This window comes from Gekko japonicus, unplaced genomic scaffold, assembly GCF_001447785.1.
Source record: "Gekko japonicus isolate JY-2015 unplaced genomic scaffold, Gekko_japonicus_V1.1 scaffold291, whole genome shotgun sequence".
NCBI lineage: Eukaryota > Metazoa > Chordata > Lepidosauria > Squamata > Gekkonidae > Gekko > Gekko japonicus.
Window position 1 is genome coordinate 959,376 of NW_015175978.1, and position 19,043 is coordinate 978,418.

At 52.0% G+C, this 19,043-nt stretch overlaps 1 protein-coding gene and 2 non-coding genes across 3 annotated transcripts in view; all 3 read left to right on the forward strand.

Moving 5' to 3' along the window:
- The first annotated feature begins 11,196 nt into the window (after positions 1–11,196).
- Positions 11,197–11,268, forward strand: TRNAG-GCC. Its single transcript has one exon. It is a non-coding gene; the product is annotated as a tRNA-Gly (tRNA).
- A 115-nt stretch (positions 11,269–11,383) lies between these two features.
- On the forward strand, positions 11,384–11,455 carry TRNAG-GCC. Its single transcript has one exon. It is a non-coding gene; the product is annotated as a tRNA-Gly (tRNA).
- Positions 11,456–15,517: 4,062 nt separating this feature from the next.
- The window catches only part of DNMT3B (DNA (cytosine-5-)-methyltransferase 3 beta), a 45,156-nt gene continuing 41,630 nt past the window's right edge, over positions 15,518–19,043 (forward strand). Inside the window, exons 1-2 of the mRNA XM_015426174.1 lie at positions 15,518–15,653; positions 18,919–19,028. Of these exons, the coding sequence (XP_015281660.1) occupies positions 15,518–15,653; positions 18,919–19,028 (246 nt within the window). The remainder of the gene's footprint in view (positions 15,654–18,918; positions 19,029–19,043) is intronic.

Here is a 19,043-nt window from a genome sequence, read left to right on the forward strand (position 1 = left end):
TGAGAGAGTTCGGCATCTCCCTATACGCTTTCCCTCCCCCCAAAAAAAGATATAACATTGTGCCATATAATGTTGTGGAGCCAAGGTTCCCTCAGTCTATACCAGTGATGGCGAACCTTTTAGAGACCTGAGTGCCCAAACTGCGACCCAAAACCCACTTATTTATTGCAAAGTGCCAACATGGCAATTTAACCTGAATACTGAGGTTTTACTTTCGAAAAAACAAGTCATACATTAACTTAAGATGATCCAAACGAAGTAAGGAAAGCAATCCCAAATGCTTTCATTTACTTAAAATTATTTGGCAGAGAATTCGACACTTTAATGATGGTCTGGGCCTGGCTGGGGCGATGGCACGTGTGCCCACAGAGAGGGCTCTGAGTGCCACCTCTGGCACCCGTGCCGTAGGTTCGCCACCACTGGTCTATACAATCACACAGATTTATCCTCTTCCTTCTCTGTTAGATCTTCTTTCACTATCATCTTCAATATAACAGGCTCTGTCCAATTAATACCGCTTTCTTCAGGATTTTCATTCGCTTTCTTGCTTCTCTTAGATCCTTTTGTTGCTTCCAGCACGCGCTGGTTGTAGAATCCGACCGTTCACTTTGTAGGCAGATTGTATGAAGTAAGGGCGGCCAAACCCTTTGCTCTGAAATCGCTTTTCAGTCTGCCTGCAACCATCCAAGATCAGCTAAACTTTAGAGTCTCCATACAGTCTTGATTTCCCCTGCGATCAAAGATTCGCTACTTCTTAGTATAGACACTGTCCCTTTAAAAATACAGCCACATTTTGTGCAATTTTTAATGAGGTTGCAGATGCCGTGTTTTCCTAGCCCAGAGTGTGGTTCTTCGGTGGGGTAAAAAAATTCTGCCCCGGGGCCTCGGAGCTGGTGATGGATAAGGTGTGGCTGCCTGTGTGGGAACGCCTTCCCCAGTTTGCAAGAATCCAGATCCGCTCAGAACAATGCCGGTGTGTGTGTGTGTGTATGCATTTGTGTGAGTGTGTGTGTGTGATTTTGCCCCCCCCCCCCAGTCTTCTCCCTGACTCAGCTAGCAATTTGAAACCAAATGGCAGAGGAGGGAACCGTAATGGGAGAGACCTGGAGGACTGAGACAGACCCAGCGTTCCAAGGTCAGCGTTGGGGGTTGGGTGGGAGGATAAGGAACTGGGACAGAGGAATGGGCTGCTGGGTTAGAGGCAGGCTCCCCCGTGCCCCCCCATCACCCTTATCTCTGGAGAACAACAGTTTCCTTCTTTCATGGTGGGGTGGACTTGGTGGACGGGAGGAAATAGTTCGGTTCCAGAGAGTGGGGGGCTGAAAGGAGCAAGGAGAACACGTGGGCTGGTTTCTTCTCTGGGGGGCCCCTGTTCCCCTTGGATTCCTTTGCAAATGCAACCCCTGTTCAAAACGCTCATGCAAGCTGCATGTCCGTAGGTACACCAGTTTGTAAGAAGAGAAGAAGAAGAAGAGATTGGATTCATACCCTGCCCTTCACTACCCAAAGGAGTCTCAGAGCGGCTTACAAACTCCTTTCCCTTCCCCTCCCCACAACAGGCACCCTGTGAGGTAGTCGGGGCTGAGAGAGCTCTCTTGAGAACTACCCTTGAGAGAACAGCTCTGAGAGAACTTGTGACTGAGTCAAGGTCATCCAGCAGGTACAAGTGGAGGAGTGGGGAATCAAACCCGGTTCTCCCAGATTAGAGTCCGCGCACTTAACCACCACACCAAACTGGATTGGATTTATACCCCGCCCTTCACTCAGAGTCTCAGAGCGGCTTCCAATCTCCTTTCCCCTCCCCACAACAGACACCCTGTGAGGCAGGTGGGGCTGAGAGAGCTCTTGACAGAAACTGCTCTTTTTCAAGGACAGCTCTTATCAGAACTACGGCTTGCCCAAGGTCATCCAGCCAGGTGCAAGTGGAGGAGTGGGGAATCAAACCCGGTTCTTCCAGATTAAAGTCCGCGCACTTAACCACGACACCAGACTGGCTCATCAATGTGTGTTCATTTATAAATGGAATCTGGGACTGGTACCTGGATAAATGTGGGGTTTCAACCCCACCTTCACCTGTGTACGCACAGAACATGACGCGAGCATTATTTAATGTTTGGTGTAGTGGTTAGTTTGGGGTAATGGTTAGGAGCACGGATTCTAATCCGGGAGAACCGGGTTTGATTCCCCACTCCTCCTCCACATGCAGCTGCTGGTGTGACCTTGGGTCAGTCACAAGTTCTCTCAGAGGTGTTCTCTCAAGGGCAGTCCTCGAAAAAGCTCTCTCAGTTCCACCTACCTCCCAGGCAGTGTTCCCTCTAAGCTGAGTGAGTGTGAGCTAGCTCACAGTTTTTTAGCCTCTAGCTCACACATTTTTGTCTTAGCTCAGGAAGAAGGGCTCCAGAGCGGACTAATTTATGCAGCAGCCAAATCCCTCACTCACAACTTTAATGCCAGTTGCTCACAAAGTAGACTTTTTGCTCACAGGACTACGTAGCTTAGAGGGAGCATTGGTTGCAAGTACTACTTGTGCCGCTGTTAACGTATATTGGAGTAGTTGATGTATTGCTCTTTCAGCATTCATGGGTAAAATTCCCAGTAGCATAGTCTCTGGTAAGATGGCAAAATATGTTTTAGGTATGTAGGTATGTAGGGCTTTCTTTTGGCTATGCTCCTGCAGAGTGCAGGGGTTGGACTAGATGACCTGGAAGGTCCCTTCCAACTCTAACATTCTATGATGCTATGAAATTTTATATATAAGATTTTCTGAATTTCAGCATGTAAGGGGAACTTTGATTCTTGAAGACTTACACCCCCCCCCCAAATCTTGTGGGTCTCTAAGGTGATGATGGCCTGTTGTGGACCCTACTGAAACTATCTTCATACAATAGTAATAACAGGGCTATTTTGGGGCCGGAACGCACAGGAACGGAGTTCCGGCTGGCTCCCAAGTTGGCCGCACCCAGCAGGAACTCATTAGCATAATAGGCCACACCCAACAGCAGAAACTCATTAGGATTGGCTACATTAGGGGTGTGTGGCCTAACATGCAAAGGAGTTCCTGCTCCAAAAAAAGGCCCTGGGTTTTGACAACAAAGAAGGTAAACGGAATAAGAAGCAAAAGGTGGGTGTGGCTGGATGAGCACCCTTCTGGTAACATGGGGGTGTGGCCTAATATGCTAATGAGCTGTGCTGTCATGGGTGTGGCCTAATAGGCTAATGAGTTCCTGCTGGGCTTTTTCTACCAAAAAAGCCCTGGTAATAACTGGAGCAAGATGACGTGTCCTTTAAAAAAACCCATTATTTAAAGCAAGTTGTTCAGGTCAGGATTGAGAGTGCCGTGGAAGTTAGTGTCCGGCAGGGGAAATAGTGAGATCAAGAAGGGGTTGGACTTTGTACCCATCTTCAACCTTACCAGGCCCGTGATCCATGGCATCACGTGGTCCTCATGTGGCAGGAAGAGGGGAAACCAGAATGGGGACCTCACTGGTGTCAAGGCTGGGATGCGGGTTGCCAGGACTGGGTTGGGCAGTACCCGGAGGTTTGGGGGGTGGAAACCAGGAAGGGGGGAGTTTGGGGAGGGGGGACCTCAGTCGGGTATCATGCCATGGAGTCCACCCTCCAAAGGAGCCATTTTCTCCAGGGGAATTGATATCTGTCATCTGGGGATCTGGTATAATTCCAGGAGATCTCCAGGCCGCATCTGGAGGTTGGATACCCCTGGTGGACTCTATAGCATTATACCCAACTTAGCTCCCTCCTCAGACCCCGCCCACCCAAAATACTCGAACTCGTGGGCATCCAATGAAGCTGATGGGCAGTAGGCTCGGGACGGTCAGAAGGAAATACTGCTTAACACAGAGAAGGGTGACAATGTGGAATTCGCTGCCAGAGGTTGGAGGGATGGCCACAGGAATAAACGCCTTTAAAAGGGGATTAGATAGATTCGTGGAGGAGAAGTCCGTCAGGGCTATTTGCTGTTGTGACCGAGGGGAACCTCCACATTCAGAGGCACTAAAATTTTAACTATGTGTGAAATAGGCAGGAGATCCCGAAGGATTGTTTGGCTGCCTGAAGCTGTATCTCTTTTTTGGCACCACTGGGTGGTGAGCTATGCTTACTTTGAGAGTGCTGTGACTTGCCCAAGGTCACCCAGCGGGCTTCAAGCGGGGAAGTGGGAAATTGAACCCGGTTCTCTGGATTAGAGTCTGCTACTCTTAGCCACTACGCCAAGATGGCTTTCAGAGGCACTAATCCTCTGAATCCCAGAGCCAGGAGGCAACATCATGGAAAGGTCTCAGCGTCTATGTCCTGCTGTTGGCCCTCCAGAGGAACCACTGTGTGAGACATGAGGCTGGACTAGATGGACCCCTGGCCTGATCCAGCTGGGTTATTCTTACATTCTTATATGAAAGTCTTGGCCTCTATGCCCCATTGTTGGGACCTCCAGAGGAACTGGTTGGCCACTGTGTGAGGCAGGATCCTGGACTAGATAGACCCCTAGTCTGATCCAGCAGGGCTCTTCTGATGTTCTTATGAAGGCCTCGGCCTCTCTGCCCTGTTGTTGGCCCTCCAGAGGAACTGGTTGGTCACTTTGAGTCAGGATGCTGGACTAGAGGGACCCTCACTGGTCTGATCCAGCAGGGCTCCTCTGATGTTCTTATCAGGGGAAGGCCTTGACCTCTCTGCCCTTTTGTTGAGCCTCCAGAGGAACTGGTTGGCCACTGTGTGAGACGGGATGCTGGACTGGATGGATCTTCACTGGTCTGATCCAGCAGGGCTCTTAAGGGTTCTTATCCATGCTCCACGCCCCAAATCTCCAGGAACTTGGCAACCTCAGCTGTGGATTGTATCAAATGCACCGTGAAAAGCATCAGTGTTTGTGAAGAAGGCAGCATCTTAGCCAATCTGTGCAGCACAAGTTCCTCAATATTTTCCACGCCTTCTATCTCTGAGAGGGTTTTGCGTTGGAAAGTTCTCTGTTCTCTCAACTTGCCTGTGGTCACATTAGCTGCAAGTCCTACAATCCCATCCCCCTATTCCACCCAACTTGTGTGTGTGTGTGTGTGTGTGTGTGTGGTGGTGGGGGGCTATTTCCCTCTGGCTGCAAAAAGGGAGGCCCCATCAGAGAAAACAGCCAGTCTCCGGCTGGACTGGGAGGTGCGCCCCCCCCGGCCTTGAGTCTGGTCTTTGAAGTCTGGGGAATGAATGAAGAGTATCTGTGCTTGCTTACAAATGTTTTATCAAGGTGGATTCGGGCTCTCCTTCCTGCCCTAGAACCGATGGCATTTGCAGCCCCCTAATGGGGGGCAGTCTATGTGCAGTGGCCCCCAAACGTTGCCATTCCAAGGCGGGCTGGTGGGTGCAAACACAAAATTTTGGGGACTCTTCACTAGGGATGTGCATTCGGTTAATCTGTACCGAATGTACCCCCCCAAATGGCCCATTTGGACCCCTTTCGGGCTGCTGCAGGCCAATTCAGATTCTTCGGACAGCGCTGGCTCTTCGGCTTTGAAACGGAGATGAGCACCGCAACCCTAGAGTCGGACTCGACTGGCTTTCGAGCAAGGGAACTTTTACCTTTAACGATCAGAGCCCACTTCAGTTGCCAGCAGCCATTCACAGTTCTGGAACCCTAGGAGTCAGAAAGGGCCTTGGAGGTCATCCAGTCTAACCCCACCCCCCTGTGCAAGAAAGCCAGAGCGAGGGCATCCCTCACAGATGGGTTTAGGGTTGCCAACTCTGGGCTGGGAAATACCTGAAGATTTTGGGGGTGGAGTCTGGAGAGGGCGGTGTTTAGGGAGGGGAGGGGCCTCGTGCTATAAAGTCCACCCTCCAAAGCAGCCATTTTCTCCAGGGGAAATGATCTCTGTCATCTGTAGGTCAGGTGTAATATTGGGACATCTCCAGGCCCCACCTGGGGGCTGGCAACCCGAGCCTCTGCTTAAGGACCTGCAAGGGAGAGACCTCTCAGCCCCGTACGTTATTGGTTCCAGTGTTGAACTGATCTTGCCATTGGGAAGTTATTCCAGTTGGTCAACCAAGATCTACCCTCCTGTAACTTAAGACCATTGGAGCTTTACCAGAGCCAGTTTGGTGCAGTGGCTAAGTCTGCGGACTCTAATCTGGGAGAACCGAGTTTGATTCCCCCACTCCTCCACTCACAGTTGCTGGATGACCTTGGACAAGCCATAGTTCTGTCAGAGCTGTCCTCGAAACTCCCTCAGCCCCACCTACCTCCCAGGGTGTCTGTTGTGGGGAGGGGAAGGGAACGGCTCTGAGACTCCGAGTGAAGGGCGGGGTACAAATCCAATCTCATCTTCTCTTCTTTTCCAATCAGGTATTTGATCAGGAGGGCTATGCCTACCCCACCCTGCTCTTCTGCAGTTCCTCCAGCCTTTCCCAGACCCCCCCCATCATCTTGAATCTCCCCCCCAAAACCCCCCCCAAAAAGTGTCCAGTGCAACGCTCCCTCTAAGCTATGGAGTCCTGTGAGCAAAAATTCTACTTTGTGAGCTCCTGGCATTAAAGTTGTGAGCAGGTGATTTGGCTACTGCATAGATTAGTTTGCTCTGGAGCCTTCCTTCCTGAGCGGAGACAAAAATGTGTGAGCCGGAGGCTAAAAGACTGTGAGCTAGCTCACACTCACTCAGCTTAGAGGGAACACTGGTCCAGTGTGTCTTCATCTTTCTTAAAGTGAACACAGACTTGGATACAGGACTTCAGAAGAAGTCTGAATTGCGCCAAGTAGATCCCTCTTGAAGCCGTCCATGCTTGTAGCTGCTGCCACCTCCTGTGGCAGTGAGTTCCATGTGTTAATCACTCTTTGGGTGAAGAAGTACTTCCTTTTATCTGTTCCAACCCGACTGCTCAGCAAGTTGGAACAGATAAAAGTCCTTCTTCACTCAAAGAGTGATTAACACATGGAACTCACTGCCACAGGAGGTGGCAGCGGCTACAAGCATGGATGGCTTCAAGAGGGAATTAGATAAGCATATGGAGCAGAGGTCCATCAGTGGCTATGAGCCACAAGGTATAGATAGGAACTCTCAGTCTGGAGCAAGTGATGCTCTGCATTCTTGGTGCTTGGGGGGGGGCAACAGTGGGAGGGCTCCTAGTGTCCTGGCCCCACTGGTGGACCTCCTGAGGGCACCTGGTGTTTCTGGCCACTGTGTGTGACACAGAGTGTTGGACTGGATGGGCCTTTGGCCTGATCCAGCATTGGCTTCTCTTATGTTCTTATATGGAGCATTGGTCAATCAGTGGCTATTAGTCACAAGGCATAGACAGGAACTCTCAGTCTGGGGCAAGGGATACTCTGTATTCTTGGTGCTTGGGGGGGCAACAGTGGGAGGGCTTCTGGTGTCCTGGCCCCACTGCTGGACCTCCTGATGGCACCTGGTATTTCTGGCCACTGTGTGACACAGAGTGTTAGAGTGGATGGGCCTTTGGCCTGATCCAACATTGGCTTCACTTATGTTCTTATAAGAGGGAATTAGATAAGCATACGGAGCAGAGGTCCATCAGTGGCTATTAGCCACAAGGTATAGATAGAAACTCTCATTCTGGGGCAAGGGATGCTCCGTCTTCTTGGTGCTTGGGGGTGGGGGGAACAGTGGGAGAGTTTCTAGTGTCCAGGCCCTACTGCTGGACCTCCTGATGGCACCTGGTGTTTTTGGCCACTGTGTGACACAGAGTGTTGGACTGGATGGGCCACTGGCCTGATCCAGCATTGGCTTCTCTTATGTTCTTATGTTAATCGCATTAGCCCTTTTAGCAGCTGCTTCACATCCTGAGATCCTTATTTTAATTTTTAAAATACTTTGATTTCAGGCCAGCAGCGGTCGTCTCCCAAGGGCTGGCCTTGGGCGTGTTGTATGGGGTGGGTGGGGCCTGTGGCACCCTCCTCCTTCTGGGCCCGTGCCCCCCGGATCGGTCCCTTCCCCCGTTCTTTCCTCAGAGCCTCTGCGCTAACCCAGTTAAATGAATCCAGCCATCCTTGCCGAGTTGCAAACAATCGTTTTCTGCATTGCTGGCAAGGACAGCAGCCGGACAGACAGAACCAGGGGAAACGGCAAGAACACAAGTACGGGATTGACTTCCCAAAGGAGTGGCAGCGGTCGATGAGGGGCAGGCACCCAAAATGTCGCTTTCCCTCCCGAGCGGTCTGCCTCCAGCGGGCATTTTTGCAGGGATCTGTTGATCTCAAAGGACTGGCTAAAGAGGCAAGGAGTGGGCATGTGTGTCTCGCTTTGCTGAACGAATGGCCTGATCTCTCCCCCACACCCCAAACATGACGATAGTTATGGGAACAGGAACCCCCCCCCCCCGAGCTGCTTTGGCCGCTCCCAAACGCAGGTGGCTCATTGTCCCCCCCCCTCGTGCAACGCCATTTGTCCATTCCCCACCTTGCTTTCTTTCCTCCAGCGTGATTCACTCAGAGAACTCCAAAGCCTGCCCTCCACACACCTCCTAGTTTGGCCCTGCACCTGTTCTCTTTTCCCTCTTGGACGGTGAGGGCCGAGGAGGAGTCGGAGGGAAGTGAACAGTGACTAATATAAGGGCAGATTCCGGTGGGGTAGCCGTGTTGGTTTGAAGCAACAGAACAAAGAAGAAGAAGAGATTGGACTTATACCCCACCCTTCACTATCCAAAGGAGTCTCAGAGCGGCTTACAATCTCCTTTCCCTTCCCCTCCCCACCGCAGACACCCTGTGAGGTCGGTGGGGCTGAGAGAGCTCTTTCGAGGACTGCTCTTTCCAGATCAGCTCTGAGAGAACTTGTGACTGACCCAAGGTCACACCAGCAGCTGCATGTGGGGGGAGGAGTGGGGAATTGGGCCTGGAGAGGGTGGAGTTTTAGGAGAGAGGGAGATGATGCTATAGAGTCCACTCCAGGGGAACTGACCTCTGTAGTTTGGAGCCCAGTTATTCCAGAGAACTCCAGTCCCCACTAGGAGTTCCACAACTGCACTAAGCTACCTCAAAGGGTCATTTTGAGGGTAAAACGGAGGTAGGGGGAAACTGTGGCGTCTGCCCTGAGCATCTTGTGGAGTGGGTGGGTGGTTTCGCTTTTCAGTTTGCCTGGGCTTAAGTACTTCCAAAGGAATGACACGCCGGATCAGGCCGAGGCCTGCCGAAATTTCATTTTCTTTTCCCACAAGTGGAAGAGAAGAATTTGGATTGATACCCCACCCTTCACTACACAAAGGAGTCTCAGAGCGGCTGACAAACTCTTTTCCCTTCCCCTCCCCACAACAGACACCCTGTGAGGTAGGTGGGGCTGAGAGAGCTCTTTCGAGGACTGCCCTTTCCAGATCAGCTCTGAGAGAACTTGTGACTGACCCAAGGTCACACCAGCAGCTGCATGTGGGGGGGGAATCGGGCCTGGAGAGGGTGGAGTTTTAGGAGAGAGGGAGATGATGCTATAGAGTCCACTCCAGGGGAACTGACCTCTGTAGGAAGAGAAGAATTTGGATTGATACCCCACCCTTCACTACACAAAGGAGTCTCAGAGCGGCTGACAAACTCCTTTCCCTCCCCCTCCCCACAACTGACACCCTGGGAGGTAGGCGGGGCTGTGAGAGCTCTTGACAGAAACGGCTCTTTTTCAAGGACAGCTCTTGTCAGAGCTACGGCTTGCCCAAGGTCATCCAGCAGGTGCAAGTGGAGGAGTGGGGAATCAAACCCGGTTCTCCCAGATTACAGTCCGCGCTCTTTACCGTGACACCAAACTGGCTCCACGCACTTAACCACTACACAAAGTGGAGCTGCCTTAGGCCCCGATCCCGGAGTAGGCGGACACCCAGCTTCAAAGCAGCCCCCTGAATCTCAGCATCAGCTGGGTAGCTGACACAGCAGAGGAGCTGTGAGGTGCCCCGGGGACAGGGGTCATTTCATATGAAAAGAGGTGCAGGAGCTCATTAGCATAACTCATTTGCATAGGCCACACCCCCTGGCATCACCGGAAGTGTGTCAGAAGGCAACGCCCACTGCTCAGGCGCCACTGGACTGTTTTGGATTGCTAGCTATTCGGGGGGGGGGGAGTGTAGATCTGCCTTCACAAGAGGAGGGAGAGCTGGTACCTGAAGGCGGGCCAGGGGGGTGGGGCTCTACAACTTACCTGGCTACTTCTTGCTCATCCTGGCCTGACCACTCCCCTCTATAGAGGGGTGGTGGCCTGACTGAGGGCTGCTGGGAGAAGAGGGCGGGGCTTGTTGCATGTGCCCACCCCTTGGGGTCCTTACAGCTGGAGCCCCGCTCCTGTGGGCTCCCGCAGGAAATGACCCCTGCCCGTGGACAGGGGTTACTTGCCATAGCCGGGCCACTTGGGTTCCTTTTACTGCTGCTGACTTGCTATGAATCTGTTTTATGGCATTTCTTGTCTTTAACAAGGGCTGCTTTTATGTTGTTTCGCCCGATCTTGGAAGCTGCTTGAATGCCTTGGAGGCTGAGGATTTGCAAACAGACCTGGAGGAAAAAACTGATGTCCTGCCCTTTTAATAAAAAGCTTAATAGAATGTTATTTACCTCCATACCAAAGAGGGTCCTCTGGCATGACAACTCATCTCCAGACTAGAGAGACCAGTTCCCCTGGGGAAAGTGGATGCGTTGGAGGGTGGACGCTACCCCATGGGGAGGGGCTGTGGCTCAGTGGCAGAGCCTCTGCCTGGGATGCAGAAGGTCCCAGGTTCAGTCCCCGGCTCTTCCAGTTAAAAAGGACCAGGCAGGAGGTGATGGGAAAGACCTCTGCCTGAGACCCTGGAGAGCTATGGGAAGGGGCCGTGGCTCAGCGGAAGAGCCTCTGCCTGGCATGCAGAAGGTCCCAGGTTCAATCCCCGGCAGCACCTCCAGCCAAAAGGACCAGGCTGTAGGTGATGGGAAAGACCTCAGCCTGAGACCCTGGAGAGCTGTCAAGAGGGGTCGTGGCTCAATGGCAGAGCATCTTCCTGGCATGCAGAAGGTCCCAGGCTCAATCCCCGGCAGCATCCCCAGTTAAAAAGGACCAGGCAGTAGGTGATGGGAAAGACCTCAGCCTGAGACCCTGGAGAGCTGTAAAGAGGGGCCCATGGCTCAGTGGTAAAGCTTCTGCTTAGCCTGCATAAGGTCCCGGGTTTAATCCCCGGCATCTTCAGTTAAAAAGGACCAGGCAGTAGGTGATGGGGAAGACCTCAGCCTGAGACCCTGGAGAGCTATGGGAAGGGGCTGTGGCTCAGTGGAAGAGCCTCTGCCTGCCATGCAGAAGGTCCCAGGTTCAATCCCCAGCATCTCCAGTTAAAAAGGACCAAGCAGGAGGTGATGGGAAAGACCTCTGCCTGAGACCCCAGAGAGCTGCTGCCAGTCTGAGTAGACAATACAGACCTTGATGGACAGATATTTGGTGGCTGAGGGGCCGTGGCTCAGTGGTAGAGCCTCTGCCTGCCATGCAGAAGGTCCCAGGTTCAATCCCCAGCATCTCCAGTTAAAAAGGACCAAGCAGGAGGTGATGGGAAAGACCTCTGCCTGAGACCCTGGAGAGCTATGGGAAGGGGCTGTGGCTCAGTGGAAGAGCCTCTGCCTGGCATGCAGAAGGTCCCAGGCTCAATCCTCAGCATCTCCCGCTAAAAGGACCAGGCAGGGGGTGATGGGAAAGACCTCAGCCTGAGACCCTGGAGAGCTATGGAAAGGGGCTGTGGCTCAGTGGAAGAGCCTCTGCCTGGCATGCAGAAGGTCCCAGGTTCAGTCCCCGGCATCTCCAGCTAAAAGGACCAGGCAGGAGGTGATGGGGAAAGACCTCAGCCTGAGACCCTGGAGAGCTATGGGAAGGGGCTGTGGCTCAGTGGAAGAGCCTCTGCCTGGCATGCAGAAGGTCCCAGGTTCAATCCCCGGCATCTCCAGCTAAAAGGACCAGGCAGGAGGTGATGGGAAAGACCTGAGCCTGAGACCCTGGAGAGCGGCTGCCAGTCTGAGTGGACAACACTGACTTTGATGGACCAAAAGGTCTGACTCCGTATAAGGCAGCTTCACTCTAATTTTTCTCCAGGCTGGTTTGGTCAGGTGGTTTTTAGTCATCTTCTGGCCATGGAACAGGGGTCACTGGCGGTGTTCCCTCTAAGCTGAGTTAGTGTGAGCTAGCCTCCGGCTCACACATTTTTCTCTTAGCTCAGGAAGGAGGGCTCCAGGGCAAACTAATTCATGCAGTAGCCAAATCGCTTGCTCACAGCTTTAATGCAAGTAGCTCACAAAGTAGAATTTCTACTCGCAAGAATCCACAGCTTAGAGGGAACATGGGTGTGTGTGTATGTGGGGTGGTATTTTTTAATTTCCGGCATTGTGCAGGGGGCTGGACTAAATGACCCTGGAGATCCCTTCCGACTCTATGATTCTATGCGTGTTCACTGTCCTCCCCAGGCTCCACCCCCAAATTTCCAGGAGTTTCCCAGCCTGGGTCTGGCAACCCTGCCTCCCCATCCCCTGTCGGTGGCCAGGGGGCGACGACGACCTGATAACCTTTTTTTTTTTTTGAGCCCCTGGAGGGGTTTTTTATTGATTTTTTTTAACACTACAAAAAACTACAACAGAAAAGGGGAGGGGAAAACTACATATAAGGGAGAAAGTAAAGAACCCACTACTGACTAAAAACCCAAGAGAGGAGATCCTCTAACTAGCTTTTTTTTTTAGCATCCAAACTTATCATCTTTGTACTTCTTATGAGCTGTGTCAATCTTTTAGAACTTTTAACCCTCCCCATTTACATTTAATTGCCCAATAACAGTGCCCCCCATTATTTCCTGGAACCAAAGTTCTCAAAAGGCACAGTTCAGAGTCCTTCAGCCTTTACTTCTTCTCCTCTCTTTTCCGCAGTTTGTAGGGACTTTTCGGGGCTGCTGCCCCCTGCTCAGACGAAGAGTCCTCGCCAGATGAACCAGTTTCCAGCTCGCTGCTGGACCTGCTGTCTTCTTTTTTCTCTTCCTCTGACCTTCCCAGCTGCTCCTTTAGAAATTCTTGAGCTTTAAGAACAGAGTCAATCTTAACCTTCTTCTCTTTGATCTTAAATGCTACTCCTTCTGGAAATAGCCAGGGACCTGATAACCTTAATACGATGCTGTGAAAACCTGCCCCTTTCCACACATTGAAAACTCTGTTCACGGGACAGGACATTTTCCCCTGTGGATGCTTCTGCCCGAATGAACGGGTTTGTCTTGAAGGCAGACTCATAGAGTCGGCGGGGACCTCCGGGGTCGTCTAGTCCAACCCCCTGCACAATGCAGGAAAGGCACTCATACCGTCCCACATCCCCCCCCCAGTGACCGCTGTTTCATGCCCAGAAGATGGCCCAAAAAAAACCCCTCCAGGATCTCCAGCCACACTGGCCTGGAGGAAAACGGCTTCCTGGCCCCAAACTGGCGATCAGCAATTTCCCTAGGCGTGTCAGAAAGGGCCACGAGAACTAAGCACGGAGGCAGACCTTCCTGCCCTCCCTTCTCGAGATCGGGAAGACTCCTGGCTCACTCTGGCTGCTGTCAACTCACCCAGACCCCCCCCCCCGGTTTCCCAAATGGGTTCTGGGGCTGGGCTCTGCCTTAGCGGGGTTCCCCCAGTATAACATGGGCATCTCTCAGGAGGACGTCCCACAGCGCTGATGGTGTCTTGTCTGCCTGAACAAGGGGCAGGGCTTTCGGGTTTTGCTCAGCGGAGCGGAGGCCGGCATGCCAGGGCAGCTCCCCGGGAATTCTGTCTTTTGTTCTGGGAGCAGATGTGCAGGATCAATGAGATCTCGGCAAACAGCTGGAGGCTTTGCTCTGCTTGGGACATTTCTCCCTTCCTCCCTCCCTCCCTCCCTCCCTCCTACCTACCTACCTCGCAGGGTGTCTGTCGTGGGGAAGGGAAGGGAAAGGAGTTTGTGAGCCGCTCTGAGACTCTAGAGAGCCAGTTTGGTGTAGTGGTTAAGTGTGCGGACTCTAATCTGGGAGAACCGGGTTTGAGTCCCCACTCCTCCACTGGCACCTGCTGATATGACCTTGGGTCAGTCAGAAGCTCTGGCACAGCTGTCCTTGAAAAAGGAGCAGTTTCTCTCAGAGCTCTCTCAGCCCCACCCACCTCACAGGGTGTCTGTTGTGGGGAGGGGAAGGGAAAGGGGTTTGTAAGCGGCTCTGAGACTCCAAGTGAAGGGCGGGGTATAAATCCAATCTCTTCTCTTCTTCTTCTTCCTTTGGGTAGTGAAAGGCAGGGTATAAATCCAATCTCTTCTCTCCTTCCTTCCTTCCTTCCTTCTCTCCTTCCTTCTCTCCTTCCTTCTCTCCTTCCTTCCCTCCTTCCAGTTTGGTGTAGTAGTTTGATGTAGTGCGCGGACTCTAATCTGGGAGAACGGGGTTTGATTCCCCACTCCTCCACTTGTGCCTGGCTGGATGACCTTGGGCAAGCCGTAGTTCTTCTGTTCCTTCCTTCCTTCCTTCCTTCCTTCCTTCCTTCCTTCCTTCCTTCCTTCCTTGGAAGCGTCTCTCCTAGATCAAGCGTTATTCTCTGCCAGTTTGGTGCAGTGGTTAAGTGCGCGGACTCTCATCTGGGAGAACCTGGTTTGATTCCCCACTCCTCCGCTTGCAGCTGCTGGATGACCTTGGGCAAGCCATAGTTCTGGCAGAGCTCTCCTTGAAAAAGGGCAGTTTCTGTCAAGAGTTCTCTCAGCCCCTCCTGCCTCACGGAGTGTCTGTTGTGGGGAGGGGAAGGGAAAGGAGATTGTAAGCCACTCTGAGTGAAGGGCAGGGTGCAAATCCAATCTCTTCCTCCTCCTCTTCTTCTTCTTCTTGAAAAGTAGACCGCTGTGTTGGATTTTGTACACAACACACGCCATTGCACTGCTATGGGAGCCAGTTTGTGTGTAGTGGTTAAGTGTGCGGACTCTAATCTGGGAGAACCGGGTTTGATTCCCCCACTCCTCCACTTGCACCTGCTGATGTGACCTTGGGTCAGTCACAAGCTCTGGCACAGCTGTCCTTGAAAAAGAGCAGTTTGTGTCAAGAGTTCTCTCAGCCCCACCCACCTCACAGGGTGTCTGTTGTGGGGAGGGGGAGGGAAAGGAGATTGTAAGCCGCTCTGAGACTCCTCTGGGTAGTGAAGGGCGGGGTATAAATCCAATCTCTTCTCTTCTTCTTCTTATGAAAGAGCACATGTGTTGTGTGACCCACATGACTGGAAAATAGCAATAACTCTCTTAGAGGGTCAGTTCCTGGGGCAAAAAAGAACAAGAACCTGCCTGCCAAGGTGTTCTGGGCCACCAGAGCGACTTCAGTCCCTCCGCCTCCTCTGTCTCGGAAGTGCTCACGCCGGACTCTGTTTGTTGCAAGAGTAATACAACTATTTTGATGTGGTTTTACTCCCCTATCAAAGAGCTCGTCTGTGAAGTCTCATTGTTTTATCAAGAGCTGTACGTTTATCACAACCGGGATTCGTGTTCTCCTCGTGGGAAAATGTCCGTGGAAAAATAAACATAACTTTTAAAGAAATCTGACCCACGTTTTCTGGAAATCCATCCTGCAGGTTAACATGAAAAGGGAAAAACGCATCCATGGGGCGGTGGAGGACGACGAGAAACCGGTCTTGGTCAACGGGACGTGCGGCGATCCTGATGAGGACGAAAAAGGCTCCATTTTGGAAGGCCCGAGGAAGAGGAAGTCTGCAGGTATTCTTATGCAAGCACTCTTCCTTCTCTTGGGTCGTAAGGTGAGGAAGCCAGTTTGGTGCAGTGGTTAAGAGTGGCGGACTCTAATCTGGAAGAACCAGGTTTGATTCCCCACTCCTCCTCCACCTGCAGCTGCTGGGTGACCTTGGGTCAGTCATGAGTTCTCTCAGAGCTGTTCTTGTTCTCTCTCACTCTCTCTTTTTTGAAAGATTTTTATTAAGTTTCCACAAACATATAAACAAAACACACTAGACAAAAACAAGCACAGAACATAAACAGGAGCACTTCTGACAGCGTAAATCTATCACCTAAATATTCGCTGTATAGAGCTGTTCTCTCAAGGGCAGTTCTGAAGAGAGCTCTCTCAGCCCCACCTACCTCATAGGCAGTGTTCCCTCTAAGCTGATTTAGTGTGAGCTCGCTCACAGTTTTTTAGCCTCCAGCTCACAGATTTTTGTCTTAGCTCAGGAAGGAGGGCTCCAGAGCAAACTAATTTTTGCAGTAGCCCAACCGCTCGCTCACAGCTGTAATGCCGGTAGCTCACCAAGTAGAATTTTTGCTCACAAGACTCCACAGATTAGAGGGCGCATCGATTGTCACTGCATGGCTGAAGAAAAGCTGTGTGCATGCAAGAAAATTTAGTTTTGAAGAATATGTTCATTTTAAAAGGCACACCCAGTTAAACAGAACTTCCGCCTGAAATGCGGAACACCCGGTCTCGAACTGTTGAACGACTGACTGTCCACAGCCTGCAGTTCAGCATCTTAACCACTTGAGCCACCGCAGCTCCTAGGCAATGGTCTCCTATCCAAATACTAACCAGGGCTGACCCTGCTCAGCTTCCGAGAATTCCAGGCAAGAGACGAAGAGAGGCGCTTTGCCACTGAATTTCCTTGGAGGTCTCCCGTCCCAATATTAACCAGGGCCGACCCTCCTGAGCTTCTGAGACCTGACGAGATTGGGCCATCCAAGTCAGGAGGAGGAGGGAGAGGAGAAGAATTTGGATTTATACCCCGCCCTTCACTTGGAGTCTCAGAGCGGCTTACAGTCTCCTTTCCCTTCCCCTCCCCACAACAGACACGCCCTGTGAGCAAAAAATAAGCAGTGGGCTCTTGTGAGCAAAAATTCTACTTGGTGAGCTACTGGCATTAAAGTTCTGAGCGAGCAATTTGGCTTCTGCCAGAATTTGGCTACTGCCAAAATTCTACTATGTGAGCTACCGGCATTAAAGTTGTGAGTGAGCGATTTGGCTCCCTCATAAATTATTTTGCTCTGGAGCCCTCCTTCCTGAGCGAAGACAAAAATCTGTGAGCTGGAGGCTAAAAACTGTGAGCTGGCTCACACTCACTCAGCTTAGAGGGAACACTGCCCACCACCTCCCGGGGAAGCCTGTTCCCCTGAGGAACTGCTCTGACTGTCAGGAAAATCTTCCAAATGTTTAGCCGAAAACTCTTCTGATTTAATTTCAACCTGTTGGTTCTGGTCCGACCCTTCTGGGGCAACAGAAGGCAACCGTTGGATGTGCAAAGAGGCCCCTTATATGCCCGTAGGCTGAGGCTTCTTAGGAGAACAGCCCCTGCTTTGCTGGCTCTACACTGCTGGACCTGGCCCCATTGCTGGACCTCCTGGTGGCCCCTGGTATTTTTGGCCACTGTGTGACACAGAGTGTTGGACTGGGTGGGCCACTGGGCTGATCCAATATGGATTCTGTTATGTACTTATAGATGGAACACTCTGTCCGGGGCATGTGATGCTCTGTCTTCTTGGTGCTTGGGGGGTCAACAGTGGGAGGGCTTCTCGAGTTCTGGCCCCACTGCTGGACCTCCTGATGGCACCTGGTATTTGTGGCCACTGTGTGACCCAGAGTGTTGGACTGGAGGGGCCACTGGCCTGATCCAACATGGCCTCTCTTATGTTCTTATGTCTGGGGCAGTGATGCTCTGTCTTCTTGGTGCTTGGGGGGCAACAGTGGGAGGACTTGTGGAGTTCTGGCCCCACTGCCGGACCTCCTGATGGCCCCTGTGTGACACACAGAGTTTTGGACTGGATGGGCCACTGGCCTGATCCAATATGGATTCTGTTATGTTCTTATAGATGGAACTCTCGGTCTGGGGCAAGGGATGCTCTGTATTCTTGGTGCTTGGGGGGGGCCAACAGTGGGAGGGCTTCTGGTGTCCTGGCCCCACTGCTGGACCTCCTGATGGCACCTGGTCTTTTTGGCCACTGTGTGACACAGAGTGTTGAGGCTTTTTTTGTAGAAAAAGCCCAGCAGGAACTCATTAGCATAATAGGCCACACCCAAAAGCAGAAACTAATTAGCCTATTAGATCACACCCCTTACAGCACAGCTCATTAGCATATTAGGCCACACCCCATGCTACCAGAAGTGTGCTCATCCAGCCACACCCACTTTTTGCTTCTTATTCTGTTTACCTTGTTTGTGGTCAAAACCCTGGGCTTTTTTTTGTAGCAGGAACTCCTTTGCATGTTAGGCCACACACCCCTAATGTAGCCAATCCTAATGAGTTTCTGCTGTTGGGTGTGGCCTATTATGCTAATGAGTTCCTGCTGGGCGTGGTCACCTTGGGAGCCAGCCGGAACTCCGTTGCTGTGCGTTCCTGCCCAAAAATAGCCCTGAGAGGGGCCGCTGGCCTGATCCAACTCTGGCTTCTCTTATGTTCTTATTCTTGAGTCAAAATAAAGAAACAAGATGCTGGTCAACCAATGCAAAAGTTACAAGGTCACTTCATTAGAATAAACAACTCCCAGAAACTTTCCCGCCGTTGAATACCTTACACAGCCTAGCATTCTGTTTGGCTGACAAACAACATTTAACTCAATAATGGCTGACATGTAAGCATCTTGAATTCCAACAGTTCGGCTCACACCGGTCTCCTCTCCTCCATTTTATCCTCACGACAACCCTGCAAGGTAGGTTAGGCCGAGTGCGTGTGACCGGCCCAAAGTCAGCCAGTGCCGCAGAGCGTGGATTCAAACCTGGGTCTCTTGGGCCCTCGTCCAGCACTCCTAACCTCTGTGCCGCACTGGCGTTTGCCTGACACCTCGGCGGGAGGGCCGGGAGTGCTGGTTCAGTGGCTGTGGCGGGGGGGGGGGAGAGGAAATGCTGCCCTTTTACTCTCTGGGGGCCGCCTGAGGCTCGACAAGGATTGGAGGTAAGATCTGGCCCTCTCGACTTGGTCTGCGAGGAGCTGTTACGTCTCTCTGTCAACCCACCACTTCCAAGTCCACGTCTTCCTTTCCGCAGACGACACAGACCAGGAAAAAGTACCCGCCAAACCCAAAGGGCAGCGCAAGGATGAAGTCCACACCAAGGGAGCCGCGTCTGGGGCCCCGGGGGCCAAGGAAGGGCAAGAGGTAGGTTCTCCCCCC